Source organism: Alligator mississippiensis, chromosome 3, assembly GCF_030867095.1.
Source record: "Alligator mississippiensis isolate rAllMis1 chromosome 3, rAllMis1, whole genome shotgun sequence".
Lineage (NCBI taxonomy): Eukaryota > Metazoa > Chordata > Crocodylia > Alligatoridae > Alligator > Alligator mississippiensis.
In genome coordinates this window covers 298564319-298586143 of record NC_081826.1, presented here as the reverse complement: position 1 = coordinate 298586143, position 21825 = coordinate 298564319, and the positions used below count along the sequence as shown (strand labels likewise).

Genomic DNA, 21825 nt, shown 5'->3' with positions numbered 1-21825 from the left:
CCCATCCCTCCAGGGTCATTTGATAAAAGGGATATCAAGAGTCCCTCAGTGAGTCAGTGTCAGAGCGAGGCATGGGTCCCAGGAGTCCTGGCACCAAGTCTTCGTGCTCTATCCACTAAACCGTGCTGCCTCGCCGGCGTTTTGGAGATGTCCCCTATTCTGGCCCAGCAAGGGTGGGCTTGCCAGCTGTGGAGGACGTGGCCCCACTTCGCCGCTTTTCCTCGACAGGCTCTTCAGCCCCTTCCACAGTGCTTCAACTTAATGAGCAGTAACGACCACCTAATCCTCGTCCTGCTGACACAGTCCCTGCAGGGATTACCTGGCATTTGCTCACCCCTGTGATTGCTTTATTAAGCTGGGCTGCGGCAGCTTTGCGCCCCCCTTCTCGTTGCCCTTGCCGAGGGAAACGGAGGGTCACACACAAGAGCACGCTCCATCTGTGCCCGGTGGGAGTGCACACAGGGGCTCTCCTCCCTCCCTTCTGCCCTGCAAGGTAAGAATCACCGTTGCTTAACCGAGGGAGAAAGGGAGGCTGCGGGCATTGCCAAAGGTCACACCACAAATCGCTGAGCAGCAGGAAATGGAAACTCTCATTTCCTCTTTTTCGCTAAAGCAGAAAAGACCCACAAAGTGGGGAAGGATGTAATGGGTGGGGAGGAGGCGCAGCAACTGAAGAGGAAGTGTTGGGTCGGAGGGAGGCTACTAGTGCGGTTTTTGGGGACTGATTGTGGGACCGGGCTCGAACAGCAATGGTGCCAAGATAGAAGCGTGCTGACGAAGTGCTCTGCGCATTGGGATGGAGACCTCGTTAGGACACGTGTCAGAAGAACCGGATGGCCCAGAGGAACAGAAGCAGGATGAGATGTAACGGGGCAAAGGGCAAGTTTTTGTGCCTCGGGGCTAACAGCAGGAATTCCTGCTCCGAGCCGGGAGCTCCCCAGTTGGAAGTGAGAGGAGGAAGAGAAAGGGTGTAAGAGTCACTTGCAGCGAGACGGCACTGCGATCAGGATGCAAAGAGGCAAACGTGATCCTCAAACATAGCAAGAGAGGTAGGAGACATTGGCAAGCATTTCTCCCCTTATAAGCGGCCCTGGATTATGCCCTCCAAGCCTGACTCATGCTCGGGAGGGATGAATTCAGATGGGGAGAGGTGCAGAGAAGGGCTGCGAGGGTGGATGGGAGAATAAGGAGTCTGCCTGATGAGGAGGGACTGAAAAAACTTGCCTGCTTCAGCAACACGAAGGCCGAGCTGTGGTGGGGGAGGAAGCATTTCTTGGTTTCAATCCCTCGAGTGGGGTGAACACTAGGGAGGGAAAAAGGATGCTCTGTGCTAAAGGACAGTGTTGGTACAAGAGCAAATGAGTATAAAGTGGTCATGAACTCACTTAGGTTGGGAACCCACCGGAGAAGTGGGGCTGCCCCTGAGAGAGGAAGAGACCTCGGACCCGAAGGGCTCCCTTGGATCATGCAATGCATCCCTCTGCTATTGCACATCACAAGCCTTTCTGATCAAGCTAAGGGTCAATGAGGGTTTTTGCTTTTTCTCCTCTGATAGTCAGACACTTTTAGCTGAACTCAGGTCCTGCCTGAGGCAGCTCATGCTCCTCACGCTAGCAGGTTGTTGTCTACCCTACCAAGGAAGGACGCTCCAAGGAAAACTGCTGAAACTTTCAGGCTGGATTTCTGAGGGTGGGATTAACCCTGTTGCTCCTGTCTCCCTTTCCACTCCTTCCTGTGCTTGATGTTTGGAAGTGGGGGTGAGGAAAAGGAGTTGCTCTGTTGTTCCACTGGGATTGATCAAAGCCCCTCCTGGCTCTGAATCGAAGAGTTTGTGTCATGAGGAGGTTACTGCAAAGTTGGGCAGAATTGTGGACAGTACAAAGGGCCGGGCTCGGATCCAGAATGACCTGGACACACTGGACAAGTGGTCCATAGTCGATGAGATGAGATTCGGCAAGGACGAGGGAAAAGTGCTGCACTTGGGTGGAGCAACTGCATGCAGAAATGCATGGGAAAGGAGTAGGCTGCAGCACTGCCGAGGAAGACCTGGGGGTCGCAGTGGCCGTCCGTACGCTGCATCTGAGCCAACGGGGTGCTCTTGTTGCAGAAGAGGCATCCTAGGCTGTACCAACAGGAGTGTCACTTGCAAATCAGGAGAAGTGATTCTCCCACTCTATTCAGCATTGGTGAGACCGTTCCCAGTGTCTTGTGTCTCGTCCTGGGCCCTACGCTTCAAGAAAGACGTGGACAGACTGGAGAGTCCAGAGCAGGGCAACAGAAAGGATTAGGGGCCTGGGAAGCAAGACTGATGAGGAAAGGCTGAAAGAACTAGGGTCATTTAGCCAGGAGAAGAGAAGACTGGGGTGGGATTTGATCACAGTCTTCAGATACTTGCAGGGTGATTATACAGAGGATGGAGATGGGCTTTTCTCTGTGGCCACAGGGGACAGGACAAGGAGCAATAGCCTCAGGCTGCAGCAGAGGAAACTGAGGCTGGAGATGAGGAGGGACTTTCTGACTCTGAGGGTGCCCAGGCATTGGAATAAGCACCTAGGGAAGTGGTGAAATCTCCTCCTTCCTTGGAAACTTTCAAGAGCAGGTTGCATAGACACTCAGCAGGGTGATTTAGTCAGGGATGCTCCTGCCTTGAGCAGCGAGCGGGCTAGACTAGATGATCTTCCAGTCTTAATTTCCTGTGGCCTGATGAAAGTCAGCTCGGGTGCGAGTTTCATAGAGAAGCAAGCTAGCTCACATGAAGAGTGTGAACATGGGGAATTAGTAGCTAGCATCCTTCCTTCTTAGGAGCTTCACTGTGTGGACAAACCCAACCTTTGGTCTAATATTGCTGCCAGTACAATCCTGTAGGAACCAGTAGCACCCAGTAACTGGTGGAGAGATGGCTTTGGTAGGCAGATGGGAAGTAGAAAGAGAGGAGTCAGTGCAAACAAGGTGGGATGGTGAGCACACGGGAGAGCAAACGGGAAGGGGCGAGAGAAGTGGAGACAGCCACTGGTGGGCACACATGAGAAGCAGAGGGCTAGAAGTAGATGGCATAGCTGCTGCACAAGATTAAGGCAGTAGATGGGTAGTTGGAGACAAAGAAGCTTCCTCCTCTGCACGTGAGGATGTGATGTCTCTGCTAATGGAGGTACCACCTGCCCACGCTGCTTCGAGGCATCCGCGATGCTTGTGGCTTGAGTCAAAGGGAAGGGATGGAGAAGAAACTTGGCCTTTGAATGATGTATTCTGGTTCCTGGTCTTTTGAGTGCAGGTAGTGCTTCCCGGATGATTGGGAAGTCGTGAAGGCCGAGTGGTTTCTCTATGGACAGAGAGGACAAAACTCAGACTAATCCAGAGAGGGTGGGTGCATCTGGAGTGAGTTTGCTCCATGTCTGCCTTTTTCTCAATACGGTACCTACTGGGTAATATCAACGTACTCTCTAGAGACGGTCTCTTCCTTGCACGGAGCTGGCTCTGTTGGCTCCTGGTCTTATCCTGCATCATGATGAGAGGGGTCGTAGTAGTTTCTCTCTCAGCAGTCCCTGTGCAGTCAGGCACACTGGGACGCATTGAACCAGAGTCCCAGCCTGAGCAGCCACCTCAGAGCTGGTGTCCAGCATCGTCTGGAGTTCATTAGGCCTGTCTGCAAGGAGCACTACATCCTCTGCAGAGGCCAGCATGTTTGCCTTTCATCCATAAAGACTGAGCCCCCAGGGCCATGATCCCCCGTGATCAGTGAGGGGCTCCACAGCCAGCTGGAAGATGATGGGGCTTAGAGGGCAGCCTTGTGATTTCCCAACCGTTCACGCACTGCCCCCATTGCTAGGTACGAGCTCTCAGGTGAGTTTGGCTTGCAGTCCAGCAGCGTCCTTGCAGCTCGGCTGTAGTTGTTCCTAGCTGAGTTTTGAATGAGCTGACTGGGCTATTGCTAGCACTTGCCCAGGGCCCAGGGCCCAGAGCAGGCCTTGCTGCCATAGTCACATTGCCGTCGGTACCCACGCTAGCTCAGGGCCAGCGACCTGAACTGCCCTTACGTCTCTGCATCTCCTTGCTCTTTGTCTCCCATCAACACCATGCACAGACTGCCAACTCTGCCAGCTGGGAGCATGATCGTCTCTGTTTGGAGAGTGCCAAGCACAAAGAGTCGTTGGCTACAGACTGTGGCCGTGTCTGTCAGGTGTAATCACAAAATAAATACAGAATCTTTTAAATTAACACATACATGTTTAAATACATCTGTGCATTTAAAAAAGTAAATACAGACTGCAAACTCTTCTCTGATGTCAGCAGGGAACCTGATGTCTTAGGTCTGCCGTAGGGTTTGACTGCCTCCTCGTGGCCTTGCTGTGAAAAAACGTGCATAAATTAAGCTTGTTTATGTTACATGGTGCGTGCGTGCGTGCATGCATGTGTGCGTGTGTGTGTCACAGGTGTGACACACACACATATGATTTCTTTTTTAATTAGTGTCGAAATAATGACAGTACCAGACTTTGTCTTAGCCAGTGGGCAGCAGAAGTTCAGGGATATTTCATTGCATTACATTACATTTTATCATACTGTACTCTACTCAACTATACAATACTGTACTATTGTATTGCGTTGCATTATACTATATTATTGCAATATATTATATGATATGCACATGTACACTGTAACGGGGGACCCTTATCCCCCCCATGTTACTTGGAGGAAGGGAGAAAGGAGTGGCATTGCGGGTGCAGCCTGCAAGGAGCTCAGTTGAAAGGGCTGCAGGACTCAGCCTGCAGACTGCAGATAGATGAACCCTTGTCTGCTGAATAGGGAACAAGTGGCATTTAGACCCTATCAGCAACAAGCCAGGAGAGGTGACTGGCAGACAGAGGAGTGAGGGTCATATAAGCCTGAGTCTGGAGCCCAAGGCTCAGACCCTTGCTGTAGAAGGAGGGTCTACAGGTGGGCTACATAGGTGGGAGATGAGTCTATGTTTTGTTTGCTGTTGTTTGGGGTTTATATTAGACCGTAGGACCAGGTTGTATCTGTAGGGGATGAGGAAGCCACCCTGCAAAAGGGGTAGGCAGAGCAAGCGGAGGCAAGGCTAAGAAAGTCAAAACCCAGGCATGAGCTTAGTGAGGTCTAGAGGGGTAGATGTCCGAAGGGTGGAGGGGCAGAGGGAGGAGGCCTAAAGGGGATGTGCCTGGGGGGCTGAGGGACCAACAGCCAGGCACAGGAGGGGCTGAGGGGCCAGCGTGTGGTCCTAGAGAAGCCTTGGGGGGGTGGACTGTGCTTGGGGCCAAGGGCTGACAATCAGGCACTGGTGGGGTTGAGGCCTGAAGAGAGGACCAGAGAAAAGGGGTCCCAGGAGAAGGGTCCCAGAGCCCCTCCCCCCATATTGTGAGGGGCCAAGGCCCCAATTGACCCCAGTGGGGACCTGCTGGGCAGCTAGGGCCAAACCTCAGAGAGAGAGAGAGACTGGGCCAGGGGAGCCTGGACAAATGGGTAGGGGGGAGCCCTGCCCTGGTTAGGGGTGAGTCAACTGGAGCCTAATGATGAGCAGGGCTGGGCGAGGCACCAAAAGCCCAACTCCAGGCAGCCTCCCTTAATGTATGTCATTAATACATTAATTCATGTATTCATTTTGACATCAACGTATGGCACAAGAGAGTGGAGGTGGCCTGAGAAGTAGGGGAACGAGTGTAGGGAAATGAGGTGAGGTGGCACCTCTGACCCTCTGACCCACGTGTGCGCGTGCACACACACACACGCACGCGCACATCATGTAACATAAACAAACTTAATTTATGTACTGTTTTTCACAGCAGAAAAGGACCTGGGGGTTACAGTGGACAATATGGGTGGAGGGTACATACATAAATTAAGCTGTCTAGGAGCCAGCAGCATGCCCTTGTAGCCAAGAAGGCCACCAGCATCCTGGGCTGCATGGGTAGGAGTGTTGCCGGCAGGTCGAGGGCAGTGATCATTCCCCTCTATTCAGCACCGGGGAGGCCACATCTGGAGTCCAGTGTCCAGCTGTGGGCCCCCCACTACAGAAAGGCCGTGGATGCATTGGAGAGAGTGCAGCGGAGGGCAACGAAAATGGTTGTGGGCTGGGGGACAGGACTGGTGAGGAGAGGCTGAGGGAACTGGGCTGATTGAGTCTGCAGAAGAGAAGACCGGGGGGATTGAATAGCAGCCTTCACCTCCCTGCAGGGGGCTGCAAAGAGGATGGACCTGGGCTGATCTCAGTGGGGACAGATGGCAGGACAAGGAGCAATGGGCTTAAGTTGCAGCAAGGGAAGTTGAGGTTGGATATTAGGAAAAACTCTCACTAGCAGCGGGGGAAGCACTGGACCAGGCTCCCCAGGGAGTTGGAGGAGTCTCTGTCCTTGGAGGTTTTGAAGACCCAGGTAGACAAAGCCTCAGCTGGGATGATGTAGTTGGGGGTGGTCCTGCTTTGAGCAGGGGTTGGACTAGATGTGACCTCCTGAGCTCCCCTCCAACACTCATTTTCTAAGATGTTAAGACTATGAGCTGTAGGCATCCTTCAGAAGATAAGCTTAATGTTGACATGGCCTCACTGCCTTTAAACCAAGAGGTATCAATAGACCCCCCCCATGGAGCTTCCCAGGGGAGGTCATTATATATGGTAGGTCCAGATGGACATGCAGAGGCTGGTTCAGCAACAAGCATTTGAATGCCAGGTCAGGCCAATGGACTGATTAGCCTGGACCCTACCACCCACAGCAGTTAATGTCTCATCCTCCAGGGGATGGTGCCCAGACCCCAGGCAGAGGTGCTGGTGGGCTAACCTTCTCCTTGAAAAGGTTATAACTAGAGGTTTTACATCTCTTCCAAAAGTCATGTTTACAACAGAGAAACAACAGCAGCAACAGCCAGGGGAAAGGGAGAGCCACCACCTTTGAGGACAGAGGCAGCTGGTTTTACCAGAGAAGAGATGCAAACACTGCAAGAGTTTTCCATAGCAACTTATCACGGCCCCGACGGTGGAGAGGGAAAGGCAAGTTCAGCCCCCGGGGACAGCTCACTCTTGGGCCTTCCTGCTGAGATGTCCACTTAGCATCATCGCGTGCTGGGCACTTGCTGTCTGTTGGAAGCTTCTAAATTGCCATAGGGTTTGACTCCTGATCACTGGGACTGGTTTCAAACTGGCTGCACAGAGGTGAAACCCCCATGTTCAGTGATCACCCACTGAGCTGTCTCCTTCCCCACCATCGCTCTGTGCATCAGGACTGTCGGAAGAGACCTTCCCTGGACATTAATGTCTCTCTTTCAACAGGCTGGCCCCCATCACCCGCAGGGGTGATTCCCAGGGGTGAAGATGGTGCCAGTGTTAGCAAAGACGAGTTTTATCCAGACAGGGCAAAGCAGTATAGTTGGAGATGGACGTTTTCCCCCTGCTTCTCTTTCTGGGTCTGTTTCAATGTTTAATTGAAAGCAACTCCACGGTTCGGCTGGAAAAGCAGCAGCATCAAAGACCACTCAGGCTAAATGAAATCCCATGAGCTTTCCATCTCTCCAGACACCTGTAAACAGCTTACCAAGCCTGCCGCTGAGATGAACCTGCAGCAAGGGCCAAGCCAGGCTGGACAGAAGGGCTAGGGACAAGACATTACACATAAACTGGTTTAAGCAATCAGAAACTGGTTTAAACCTCATAAGTTCAGTGCACATAAACCAGTTTCAAAATGACCAAAACCAGTTTGGGATAAACCTGGTTGAACGTAGTGTCAGACTTAACTGACTGATGCAACAATTCATGCAACTTCTGTCCCAGACCAAGGCGACTTGCCCTCTGATGCCGGTAGGAGGAGTTTGGTGAATGCCAGTAAAAACCTGTTGACTTATTAAAACCAAATTACCCGCGGTTGAACTTTGAGATCTTCAGGGCTTCCCATCTTTCACCAGCACTTTTCAAGGCCACAAATGAGACCCCAGGGTGATAATAATAAGGACTGTAGTTTTGTAGCTCCGAGTATGTACAAGGCAGTGTAGTGGCCATTAAAACAAGCTTCCTTCCCCAAAGAGCTGTGATCTGGACAGGAATCACGGAGATGAGGGACACGTGATGAAAGACACTAAAGCAGTGGTTCTCAGCCTTTGTAGAGTCACGGCACCTCTTGCCAGACTCAACATATCCCTTGGGAAATGTCAGCTCTTCGTTTTCACTTGCTTTTTGACTAGAGAAAAGTACTAGAGCAATTCTTCTGTTGCAATGAACTCAGGAAGACCACAATCGGTCAGAACAGCTTTAACACGTGAGTTCCTGTTTGAAATCTCGGAGTTTATCCTGTGATCATGTGTGCACATCTTACACCATGTGGCACCTTCAAGAGGAACGTGAATGAGAACCACTGGGCTCAAGCAAACCTGTGGGGTTCAACATGTGTCCCATGAGTTGCCCTTCATGGAGGGCAATGTTGGGATTACTAGGCCATGGGAGGAAGCAAGATTGAGGAGTGGGTGGAGGAAACCAGATCTGCTCAATCTGTTCATCAGCGAAAGAAAAATCCACATATCACTGAGCCTTCCACACCAAGGCCTGATGCACGGACACTGCCTCGTTCCCCAAACACGTTCCTGTGTTTCTTATCAATTGAGAGCCTAGTCCTGATGGTGCTGAGTGCCCTGTTCCCTCACTGCAGCCTATGGTAGTTGGGAGCACCCAGCAGCTCCAGCACCTGTCTAGCTCCCTCCTCAGAGAGCCATGAGTACGAGACACAGCTTTGCATCCTGCCTGCCCCCCGGCAGCCATTGCTTGCCCATGATGAGTCTCTGGGTCCCCTGAAGGGATGTATAGGAGACATAGGGGTGAAAGGGGTGTCATGACATAGAGCCCAGGGCTGGGACCAGCCCCATAACTCTTTTATCTTCAGGGTTCATGAGCACCTCTGGTACCAGGGAATGCTGCTTCTGAGCCGCTCGGGTGAGCAGAGTTAATGGTTTATGGGCAGAAGCCTGGCCTCGCAGTGACACAGTAACATTTACAGCTTTGATGAGGAGCGATTGAGTGGAAAATGAGCTCTGGGGGGCAGAGGAGACAGCTCTAATGTTAAACCAGATGGGGGAATATTGCTTGTGGCCCGATCCCATGAAATCGCTGCAGCAGGACTGGTTCCTATGCAATCTCTGCCTTCAGAGGAGCAGTCATGCAGAGCCTGGAGGAGTAAGGCTTTGCCCAGCTCCCCCAAAGTGCCATAGGTGTTGGCACCAGCATCACTACTTGGGTATGACTGATGTGGGACCTTCCACACCGGGAGTCCATTGCTTGACCTGAGGCTGCATCTACACCAGCAAAGGAAATGGGTCTTCTTCACCGTAGGGTGACTGACATCTAGTACAGCCTTTGTGTGGGCAGGTGTAGGCACCCCACGGGTGTCACAATGAACTTTCCATTGTCTGTGCCCTCCATCTACTTCCGTTTAGTCTTCTTGCTTGCCACGTCTTGATGTAAACTCAGTAGGAGCTAGGCACGCTTTACAGAAATGGGTCTTTGTCTGGTCCAGAGCTCCCTGGCCCTGTCCCAATTTTGCTTGGTTGAGCCTTTAAGTTCAGGACCCACTATTCAGGGCTGCTGGCTCCTGGCTTAACTTTGTGATCTCCAAAACTCGTGATCTGCACCTCGTTGTGAACTAGTGGTCCCAAATCATATTCAGTCCTTATACTCTGCCTGCTTGGCTGAGCTTTGAGTTTTGGGTGTCCACAGGCACCCCTTTCGGTGGTCTTCGCCTCCCCTTCAGCCACAATCTGATCTTCTGGGGAATAAGATGAAGAGCTCCAAAATGACACTGCCTGTCTCCAGGCACAGCAATGTCCCAGGATAGCTCTGTCCCTAGTGGCTCCCTTGGCCAGACTGCCCCTTTCTGGTCTAAGGCTTGGGCTTATATAGTGGACTGTGGGTCACCTGACCCTTCACTTCCACTTCCTGGGTCGTCAGACGCTATCGGCACCTGGACTTGGCAACCCTCTTGTTTCATGTCCTCCGGGTGGAAAATGTAGCAAGGGGAGGGGAGGAAAGGCAGCAGTGGGAACAGGCCCGAAACCACCCATCTCTCTAGTAATGGGATTGGAGCCAGCAGTTCGTATCATGGTGGGAGCTGTCTCTTCATGGGAGATAAGTAAAATGCCAGTGAAGACATGAGCAGAAGGAGGCTTTTGGGGTTAAAACCAGTTATCAGGGAGTTGGGAGGCTGGAGCTTGCTTCCTGCCTCTGTCACAGACCCTCTGCATGTCCCTGGTCACATTGCTGCATCTTCACTGGTTCCCTACAAGGACAGGAGGTCCTAAGAAGTTTGTCATTGAAGGAGAAGCTTCTGCAAGTTGGTTCTCTCTGCCGATTGAGGACAGCCAGTAGCTTTTAAGGAGGAACTGACAACTTTATGAGACTGAGGCCTCAAAATCATTGTTGTCTTCATTAGAAGCAAGGTCAAGGCTGAGACAGAAGGGATGACAAGTGAAGGGGAAGCTGGAGAGACCAAGACCCCAGTAAAGGATCAGAAGAGATGCTTCAGCTGTCAACCATCTTCCTGGCTCCCTGGAAAACATCATTTTTGCTTCATAGTACAGTCTTAGCTGAGCTGGGATTTTCCCCCGCCTAAAGCTCATCTTAACCCTGAGCTCTTAGGGGAGAGATCTGAGCCCAGGTGGGATTTGGAGAGATGAAGGGACGCAGCTGCTAGGGAGAACAGGTTTGAAAAACACAGGGTCTCAGGAGACAGCTGCACAAACATGCCATAGAGCCTGTGCAGTAGCAAGAGCAGCGTTGGGCAGAGGGTATTCCTCGTGGCGGGACAACCTCAAGGGAGGACAGCTCCACCCGCCTGGTTGAGCTCATGGCCTGGCCTGTTACCACCAGTGACTATCACGTTGATTGTGGACGGGTGACCTAAGCATCAGCAGCACCCACTCAAGTAGTCAGGGTGTCATCTGTGTCTTGTGCTGGAGTTGGAGCTGGTCCACTCCTTATACTTTGGAGGCCAAACTAATTATAGCTTAGTGACATGAATAAAGCACACTGACACCTTGATCTACAGCCTTCTATATGCAGGATAGATGTGGGTGGCTGGACAACCAGGCAAAAAACATTTGTCACTGGTTGCTTAACTCAGAGCGGGGAGAAAAGGAGCTGATGTGTGGAGCTGGTATTGCTTCCTCATGCATCCACCACCCTCTGTTGAGCCTTGTGTGAAAGGAGAAGCAAGGTAGACTTACTTGTCATCTGTAGCCCAGCCATTATGGCAGTGTTGCCAGGCTGGTTCTGCTGCCCAGGCCCTGCTCGAAAGTCACAGGATATAAATCCGGTCTCGCTTAGCTCTGCTTAGTTCCTTGTGTAGTTCATCCCAATTATTTATGCAGTGAGGTGAAGTTAATGCTGCCTTCAAAACCGCCAAGGATGGAGACTCTACCCTCTCTCTGGGTAACCTGTTCCAGTGTTCATGGTGCCCCACCGTGAGAAAGTTTTTCCTAATATCTAACCTGCACTTCCTTTGCTGCAACTTGAGCCCATTGCTCCTTGTCCTGTCGTCTGTCATCAGTGAGAGCAGCCCAGCTCCATCCTCTTTGCAGCCCCCCTGCAGGAGTTGAAGGCTGCTATTCAATCTCCCCTTCATCTTCTTAATGTAACTTGTGGGGAACATCTTTTTGCCCAGTCGTCCATCACTGAAGTCCAAGTGCAGTTGATTTCAATGGGAAATGTGGATGGACAGGCTTTTGTGTGAGAGTACAGGAATACTAACTATATCATGATACTATATTCCCTATATCATGGATATAGTATCCATTGTACGAACCAGAGCATCAAGCCCATATTGAGCTCATCTTTCTGCAAACATACAGCTTTGCAAAGCTGTGTGGGCACAAGCAGCCTTCCTCTGGAAGACCCATTTCCATTCTAGCTATGGAGGGGTTGGCCTATGGCTGGCTTGCTGAAATCCTGGTTTAATTTTTACTGGTTGGAGGGACTTTCTTACAAAACCTTTTTTTGATGTGCAGCCAGAAACAGCTCTGTTTTTCCCCAGCTTGGTTCAAACCTCTGAGATGCTGAATATTAACTTGGAAGTGACCCGATGAGAGCAAGTGCTGTGAGCAAGGGGGGTTTTGTTACTTGATTTCCTAAACAAAGAAATTGGAGAGGCCTCCCAGTGTCTGGGTACTACTCTCTGGAGAAATACTTGATGTGGTATCTTCCCTTTGACCCTCCATTATTGTAATGGAGAAATGCTCACATGGGAGCATATGGGGTAAAATCAGCCTCAAAAAACCTAGAAATACCTCTTCTGGAGCATGGATTGGTAGAAATAGGCCTAACCTTGCAAAATAGTCCCAGCAGCTCACATGGGACTAACTGACTGAAACCAAATCATGTGTGAAGGACCCTCAGATTGATGCTTTTTTAGAGATGTCCTGTCATAGTCCCCGTGGGTCAGGACTGGCACACACAATGCCAACGGGGTTGCAGAGGGAGCACAGTCAGTTTATTGCGATGGGATTACTTGACGCGGCACCAGGGGGTCAGGGAATTGAACTGCATCCGACTTTAGATCATAAGCTCTTTAAGGGCAGGAATTAGGGCCTGTGTTATTCTGCTTTGGTTGCATGGGTTAAATCTGGAGTGACCCTGCTGACATCCACGGAGAGGCCTGAGATTTACAGTCTAAGGAAGCACAGAGTGTTTTGTCAGGGCGGCTGTAAAAAAGTAGTGTGCTGGGAGGGCTTGAAAAGCAAGTTTAAGTGTGTGCTGCTGGAGGGCCCTGGCCCTGTCTGTCAGCCACTGCCTTCATTATCATAGCACCTTCAAAGTACCCATGACTTGCTTCATGAATTCAAATGTTTTTCCACTGCCCGCCCTTGCTGTAACAGAGCATCCCATGTCAAGTGGTAGCAATTCTTCCACGCCGCATGTGACACCTCTTCTGGAGTACTGAAGATCAAAATGGGCTTGCTTGTGCCTGAAGCCCATCCACAACTGGCCTTCCAGGCTAGGGACAGAAATTGCACCTAAACCAGTATAAATGGTCAGAAACCAGTTCAAATCTGCAACGCAACAGAAGTTCGGTGCACGTAAACTGCTTCCAAAGTGGCCAAAACTGGTTTAAGATAAACCTGGATGGATGTAGTGTCAGATTTGACTGGGTGGCAAATTGGCTAGAGGGTCGCACCCAGAGAGTCGTGGTGGATGGGTCGGTCTCGACCTGGAAGGATGTGGGCAGTGGGGTCCCGCAGGGCTCGGTCCTTGGACCGATACTCTTCAATGTCTTCATTAGTCACTTGGACGAGGGAGTGAAGTGTACTCTCTCCAAGTCTGCGGATGACACAAAGCTATGGGGAGAAGTGGACACGCCGGAGGGCAGGGAACAGCTGCAGGCAGACCTGGACAGGTTGGACAAGTGGGCAGAAAACAACAGGATGCAGTTCAACAAGGAGAAATGCAAAGTGCTGCACCTAGGGAGGAGAAATGTCCAGCACACCTACAGCCTAGGGAATGACCTGCTGGGTGGCACGAAAGCAGAAAGGGATCTTGGAGTCCTAGTGGACTCCAAGATGAACATGAGTCATCAGTGTGACGAAGCCATCAGAAAAGCTAATGACACTTTATCGTGCATCAGCAGATGCATGACGAACAGATCCAAGGAGGTGATACTTCCCCTCTATCGGGTGCTGGTCAGACCGCAGTTGGAGTACTGCGTGCAATTCTGGGCGCCGCACTTCAAGAGGGATGCGGATAACCTGGAGAGGGTCCAGAGACCCTTAACAGTGGGCCCATGGTTAAGGGCTTGCAGACCAAGCCCTACGAGGAGAGACTAGGGAAACTGGACCTTTTCAGCCTCCGCAAGAGAAGGTTGAGAGGCGACCTTGTGGCTGCCTATAAGTTCATCACGGGGGCACAGAAGGGAATTGGTGAGTATTTATTCACCAAGGCGCCCCGGGGCTTACAAGAAACAATGGCCACAAGCTAGCAGAGAGCAGATTTAGACTGGACATTAGGAAGAACTTCTTCACAGCTCAAGTGGCCAAGGTCTGGAACGGGCTCCCAAGGGAGGTGGTGCTCTCCCCTACCCTGGGGGTCTTCAAGAGGAGGTTAGATGAGCATCTAGCTGGGGTCATCTAGACCCAGCACTCTTTCCTGCCTATGCAGGGGGTCGGACTCAATGATCTATTGAGGTCCCTTCCGACCCTAACATCTATGAATATATGAATCTATGAGCTAGGGTAAATCAGTTTATTGAACTTCTGTCCCAGATCCTCTCCAGATTCAAGTTAACTCACATTCCCCCAGCATCCCAGGATGCTTTGTACCTCCCTTGCAAACCCCTCCCTGGCAGGGTGGATGGGCTAGCCTTGGCACAAGCTGATGCTTCAGCCAAGCAGGAAGGCGTGCTCTAGCGCCTCCCGGCTTCTGGTCTGGGCCACTGCAGGCATCAAAAGTGAATGTCTGTTCACTTGCTTATCGGCTCAATCTATGCAGCTGACCTGCGGAGACTGAATTGATTCAGCCTAGGGCTTTTTGACTATTGTACTTAGCCACAGAGAAAAGAGAAGGGAACAGGGTTTATCAGGAACAGGATTCTTCCTCTCCTACTTCACAGGCCCTTTTCCACTCCCTGGACTGGCTTTGGTTAACATCAGCAACTCCAACCCATCTGTGACCTGCTCTCTCTTTGACTTTGCCTGCAGACAGTCCACCGAGCAGTCCTCCAAAGGCCTCCTTCCCAGCCAGAGCGGAGAGGGCAAACTCACCTGGCACAAGGAGGAAGAGACGGTCGAGCTCACTTGGGACCTGGGGCATCATGCTGGCAGCTCCTGCAGAGAAGCACATCGTAGCTGCCTCTTTGGATGCTGCTCCTCTTACACAAAGGAGTCAGCCCTGTTTTTCTAAGAAAAAAAATGAAGCTGTCTTAGCAATGATGGGCCATATGGGCAGGAGCACAGACTAATGAACATCTCAGTCAGTGTGAGAAGCGCTGTGAGGTCTCTTCTCCAGGTTGTTTCCAGGTAATTTGGCGTAAGGGGAGAGATGAGAGCAGCTTTCAGGTATCTAAAGGCTGCCATGCAGCAAAAAGAGAGAACAACTACCCTCCCTTGCTGCAGAGGGTGGTTAAATTGCACCAACACCGATGTCGATTTAAAACCCAGGGGGAAAAATACCCCCAGACGTCCTTACCGTCAGTACAGCAGGCCAGCAGGGAAGTTGCAATCTCCTTCAGTGGAGGTTGTCGAGCTGGACATTGCTCTGCGTGCAATGGGGTAGAAATAGCGCATCCTGCATTTGTGCGGGGAGTTGGACGGGATGAACCCTTCTAACCCACGGATCCGAAGAGGAGGCAGCCAGGGGGGAAGCGGTTGAAGCAAAGCGGTGGCAAGCCTCTCTTGGGTCTCGGCTGCGGCTGGAGGGAAGGACGGAGGAAGGGCTTGCGCAGCTCCAGAGGAGTGACTAATAGTTAGAAAGAGGAAGAAATGACAAGGGAGGAAGCCGGCGGTGATTGCCTCCGGAAGGATGATGCGCGTGGAAACTTCCAGAGCCCAGAACAGCCGGTAGTCGCGGAGATGCTCCGGGAGTTCCTGGCGGGGCGTCACGGCGACCGGTTCGGCGGCACCGGTCCGGGACACGGCACCTCGAGGCAGGCGGCACTCGAAGCCGGAGGCTGAACAGGTGAAACAGCAGAGACGCGATTCCCACCCGGAGCCAAGGGCACCGATCCTGACTCAGCTGGGCCGCCGGTGCGGCCGGTTCGGCTGATGGGGAGGGAGGTTTCCATTTTAGCACAAAGACAGCGGCGAGGAAGGCACCAGGAGTTTCTTCACTGAAGAAACTCGGTAGGAGGTAGCATCCTTTTGTCCTTCCTGGAAATAATGGCTCCGGGACAGGAGCCGGCCGTTCAGCAGGGGACTGAGATGACGGCAAGAGACCGCAGGCCTGGAGAGGTCGAAAGGTTGCAGAAAAGGGGGACGTGGGGAGCTAGAGACAGGCAGGACGGTAGGCATGGACCAGCCGCGCCGCCCAGCCGGCACTGCTGCCGTGGGAGGTCTGAGGAAGGAGACGGGAGGGATGCTGAAATTTTGGGAGGTCCGGGGATCTGCTGGGCTACTCGTGGTCCCGTTATTGAGGCCCAAGAATAAAGGTGGTCATCATATTGTAGAACCACCTAGCGCCCTGGTCGCCGACATGCATCCTTGCCTGGTTGAAGAGAAAGGCGGGTGCATCCACCCGGGGAACACACCAGCCTCCAGCTGACCCACTAGGAGGTCAAGTGTGGGATTTTGGCAGGACGGTCATCGGAGCTCCCGCAACCGGCACAGAAGAGGTGGGCGGTAAAGCGATGGATGCGGGGGGTGTTTTCCAACACATCTCCATGCATCGATGCTTTTTGGGGTTGTTATATCATTCTGGGGTGTTTGTCATCTGTCCCCACAGGGAAAGAGTTAATGACAGTTGCTTTTTGGGGGTATGATTCCCTGTCTGTGTCACACCATGGGTGACGCCGCCTGCTCTTTGACCCGGGTTGTAAAAGCATTTGTGCCGATAAGGACTCAGCTCCTGGCTGACTCTTCGAGGTCCACCCCGGCCACTTTCTTTCTCTGCTTGCTCCAGAGGTCACAGCACTTTTTCCCACGTCAGGGAATCTCTGTCACTGGGATTGTTTTAAGTGCAGGTTTAGACACGTGTTTTCATGCGGGATATTTAGACAGGCACGATCCTGTTCTGAGCAGGGCGCTGGATTCGTTGACTTCCCGAGGTCTGATTTTGCTATGATTTGGACTCAAAAGAAAATGATGATCTGTTAGCAGAGCCTGGCAGGAGCACAGACCCGCTCGTGTCTGAGATCGTGTTAGAAATGCTGTGAGATCTCGTGCAGAGAAGCAGGACGTCAGCTTGATGTCTCGTCAGAAAGACGGCATGTGCTGGAAATCACGTCTCCTCTCAGCCCTTTGTACACCCATTAGCAGTATGGGGAAGTGGTGATATTGCACAGCTATCGAGCGACACGTGAAGCTGGGAGGATCTCCTCTGGGCACTCTTTGCCCTCTTGGCCACCACTCCTCCTCCAGGCACAGTATCATCTCTGTGCTAGGGAGGGAAACACCCCAAAGTGCTGGCAGGAACGCCCTACGCAGCCGTGTGATTATCATTCTTCTTGATTAAATGGTCTTTAATATCCCAGGCAGCTTGTAGTTGACTATCTCTTTGGCTAAGCAGCTTAATGATGTCAACACACTGTCCCTCCAAAGAGGAGGGCTTGTCCTTCGGCATAAAACACCCTCCCTGGCCAAGATGCAGCAGATCATTTGTGGAGGCTCCTTCCTTAGTGTTGTCCCATGCTGCATCCTATGCGGCAAGGTACTGTGTGGATGGGTAGATGCAGTAAGTCATGAAGCAAGGGTTGTAGCAGCGAGAGGGAAACCCCAGTGCATGGCTGTAGTTTGCCAGTGCAATAGTGAGCTGTGAAGTCTGCATTGGTGTCACGTGTTAAACCAGTGATAGGTCCTGTCCGTGCAGCCCCTGTGCACCTGGACCTGGTATTCTGCGAGGAGGTCTGGGCATGGCCCGGCCAAGAAGGTACTGGTGACCTGCAGAAAGGACAGAAAGCAAGATGATGGAGAGACTGGAAACAGATGTCCAAGGAAGGACTGTAAAGGAGTGAATATGTTTAATTTGGTTAATGGGTGACTAAGAGGAAGATGTGATAACTGCCTTAGGCGGGTTTGGGGGACGTGGACATGAGAACGTTGCAATAAAGGGGTACAAATAGGAGCAAGGGGATTGCATTTAGGGAGGGGAAATTTGGCATGGATATCAAGGGAACCTTCTTGGCAGTGAGATCCTACAAGCTGCAGAAATGTCTCCAGGTGGAAGTGGTGGGAGCCTTGTCATGTAGACGCGGGACTCTGCAGGGAGTGTTTTCATCGCGAGGGAAAGCCCTGCAGGGCCAGGGACACGTGTTAGGAGGGGCCAGTCTCTTCCTTTCCAGGTTTCTGCAATACTTGTGGGTTTATTAGGTTGTTTTCCTGGTTGCTTGCCAGAGCCAGGTGCTTGTCCCACGCCTTGTAAACCCTGTGCTTATGCAAACCTGTCTCCCACAGTCAATTATCCAACAGCCGAAGGGCATTAGCATGAAAGAAAAGGGATCCTGTGTCGGGAAGGTGGATGAAGGGAATGTCTGCCTATGAAATTCAAGTCTTCCTGGCCCCCCGGCAGGGGATTAGACCTGCGTGCTCAGGGTACCCACCCAAGCGTGGATGGGATACGGAGGAGCAGAAGAAGTTGAGACAACATTTGTTGGCTCCTCGTTGTCCCAGCGGAAGGAGCCCAAGATAGAGAGCTTAAGAAACACCGTCCTGAAGTGCTGGAACAGAAATATCCGACTGTCGTGAACCTCTAGCTGCCACGTTCATCACACATTGCTCTTTGGGTAGATGTGATGTCTTTTATAGTTGGAAACAAATGGTCCCTTGCAAGCTTTCGGGTGCCGACACCCTTCTTCATTCTCCCTCTGCCTGAAGAAGGGTGTTTGCACCCGAAAGCTTGCAAAGAACAATTTTTCCAACTATTTTAGAAAGATATCACATTTACCCAAAATAATGTTAGCTGCCTAGGTCCTTAGACCAACACGGCTACGACCAGCACCCCTGAAATATTGCCACGGTGCCCCACCAGGGTCGGGGCAGGACTCAGGTGTTTTCAAAGGAAGCCGAAGGAAAATCTCCGCAAGCTGGTTTCAGTACAGGGCCTAAGACACACAGGTGAGCAGTCCTAACTCCATCCATTGAAAGGCATCCGCCTGCGATACATCAGGCAGCTCGTTGGGACACCGAACAGGAGCTGGCTGATTGCGCCTTAGGAAAAAGATCACGGAGAATGAGAGCAGCGCGAGGACTACAATTGGGATGTTTGTCACCCTGTCTCCATGGGGACGGACTCTGACGGAGGAGCAAAGTTTATTTTGTCTTCTAGCAATGTTACGCCTTTGTCATGTTGAGCGACCTCCTCTTCCCCCAGGAGTTAACCAGTGCAAAGAGGGAAAAAAAAAAAGGGTTTAAAAACAACAAAAAAAGGGACTTTGAGGCTAGTTGCTGCTTCATTGGTTTGTTCATCTTTAATCGAGTGACTGGGGGCGTTGGAGGGCGAAGGGGGGGCGAGCCGTCTCAAAAGGGAACTGTCCCGTGTCATGACATCTGCTTTTGCCGCAGGGGCTTGGGGGGCTGAGCGCTGATGGCAGAGCGCAGGATGCTGGAGAAAATGCAGAAGATCCTGACGGTCCGCAACGAGCTCGTCCGGGAGGCACTGGCCGAGGCGCTGGGCACCTTTCTGCTGATGGTAAGGGAGACGGCTTGTGTTGTGCATGTGTGTGCGTTCGCACAGGTGGGCATGGGTCCATGCATGCCCGCGGCTGACACGGGCATTTCCCAGAGCAGCCGGGCACAGCTCTCACGCCAGACCCTTTTGACACCTGCGGTGCTGGCAGGCTGCTACGGGTTAACTCTCCGCCGAGGTTTGCCCTGCCTGGCAGCTGAATGGGCTTATTGTCAGGGGCAAAGGCAGAAGTGGAGAGATCAAGAAAGCAGCAGCAGCCTGGGAACCAAACAACGGGTCTAATTGTCTGCTGCGAGAGAATAAAGAGTTTGTTGCCAAAGCCACGGAGCAGCAGCTCGTCGATAGCGGCCAGCTGGTTACTCAGGCGGCGCCTGCTGCCAGCCTCCCTTGGCTCACGGGTCCTGATCCCCAGGATGCACGTGGAGAAGGTGAGGCAGAGAGGTTAAGGGACTTGCCCAAGGGCAGATCCTGCCACTGACATAGTCTAAGAGGCTTCCCCCTTCCAACCTGGCTTGTTACTGCCCAGTGGGGAAGAACACAAAACATATTGCTGTCCCGTGTCCAGTCTAATAAGAGTAATGACTGTAATTCAGAGCCAGATGGATCGTGGGCTTGGGCGGCACCTCTTAGTGAATGATACGCATGCCCGATCGCACCCGGTCTTCCCCTGCTGCTTGATGTTGCAATGGTGCCTATTTATCGGACAACTTCTCACCAAATAACTTGTAGGAGAAGCAGATTTGGGGCTTCAGAGTGAGAGGCCCCGTTTCCAGCTCCAGACCTCTCCTTACAACGTGTGATTTGGTGGTCTGGGCATCCCAAAAGAGTCAAAGCGGGAATGCAGAAGGGATCTTGCATTTCTCCTTTAGCACCCAAATAGCCCCGCTGTGCTGGGTATTGGACAGGAAAACGCTGCCTTTGCCCCGAATTGCTCCACCAACCTTTGGTGCCAGCAGTCTGGGGCAGGGATTCGTTTGTACAGAGCTGGGCACAGGGCAGCCCTGGAGTCGGGGCACTGCAGTGACGCCAGGGCTGCTTGTGCCCGTGATTCTTCTTCTCCCTGTCTCCCGCTTGCACGCACAAACACATGGCACTGCCTGCACGTACCGAATGGGCATGTGTTTTTTTCACGCTCTGTTGTATGCATAGACCCCAGGCCACAGGGTCGTCGGGGTGTCTTGCCACAGCTCTAGGGTTCAAGCCTTGCTGTGGACTCTCAGCAAAGCCTGCTGCCAACCTACCCAGCTGTGAAAGGGCATCTGGTCATTTGGCTTGGCAAATAAGCCTTATCCACCAGGATATTTGCCAGGAGCTTAGCAAACAATTTTTTTTCTTCTCATTTTTCATACAAGAGTCAGATCGTGCAGAGGTGTTGATAAAGCACCTGATGATAGAGGAGGTCCTAACTAGTTTCATAGTCACGGGCGCAGTGACCCCACGTCATACCCTCTGGGGTGTCCCGGCAGAGCTGGGGTCAAGTCGCTTGACTCTGGGGGACATGCAGATGAAATATAAAATCCCACTTTTTCAGGAGATGAGAGTTGGAGTTTCTCTGCTTTCCAAGACCAGGGGGGCAAGGCATTTTCTGAGAGTATTCATGGATTTGGAGGCAGGCCTCCGGCAGGAGGTGTCGGAGGGGCTCCTAGACATTTTGGAGACTTTGATCTGCTGAACCTGTGATCACATCAGCTCAAACTGAAGTAAAACAGGCTCCCCAGAGAGGCGGTGCAGTCTCCATCCTTGGAGGTGTTGAAGACCCAGGTAGACAAAGCCCTGGCTGGGATGATGCAGTTGGGGCTGGTCCTGCTTGGAGCAGGGGTTGGACTAGATGTGACCCCTGAGCTCTTTTCAACCCTCATTTTGTGTGGTTCTAGGTGGGGTGGATAGATAAGCGCTTGCAGTAACCCTGATGGGCATTGCACGTTACTACATCCCATAGGCACAGAGCAGAGCACAGCTTGGCATTGCTCTCACCTGACATAAGCTTGCTACTGCACCCTGCTCCTCTCTTGGGCAAACCAGTGGTGTTGAAGGATTGGCAACGTGAAGGGCAGGATCCTCTGGATTTTTGCCAGCGTTCATTAACGTGATGGCAGCTCCAGATTGGGACGGGTGGAGCCTCACGAGGCCATGACCCGTGTAAACACGCCAAAAGCCAGGCCTTGCTCCAAGAGCTGACAACTTCTCTCAAGGCGAGACCCAGAAAGTGGGTGTAGCTGCATTGCAGGTGGGAAGAAGGGAGGACAGAGGCAACACAGTGATCATTAGAGGAATTACACTGTCACTTATCTATATTTAGAAATATTGTTGGTGCTATCCCGACAGGCCACACGCCTGGGCTTCTGCAAGCAGACTGGGCAGCGTGTGTACCAGTGCAGCCCTGTAATGAGCCCGCGCCGTGGACACCATGGACTGGCAGGGATATCGTGGGGTGTCCATTATCGTATCACAGTTGTCATGTTTGGCGTACTGTGTTAAGGGATGTGCCAGGTGAACCAGCAGCAGGTTTGGCAGAAAGG

The 21825-nt window shown here is 52.1% G+C and overlaps 1 protein-coding gene across 1 annotated transcript in view; it reads left to right on the top strand.

Annotated features, from left to right (window-relative positions):
* Positions 1-733: 733 nt before the first annotated feature.
* LOC102574838 (aquaporin-7) overlaps positions 734-21825 on the top strand; it is a 34171-nt gene continuing 13079 nt past the window's right edge. The window contains exons 1-2 of the mRNA XM_006268251.4: positions 734-1049; positions 19183-19309. Of these exons, the coding sequence (XP_006268313.1) occupies positions 19205-19309 (105 nt within the window). The 5' untranslated portion in view covers positions 734-1049; positions 19183-19204. The remainder of the gene's footprint in view (positions 1050-19182; positions 19310-21825) is intronic.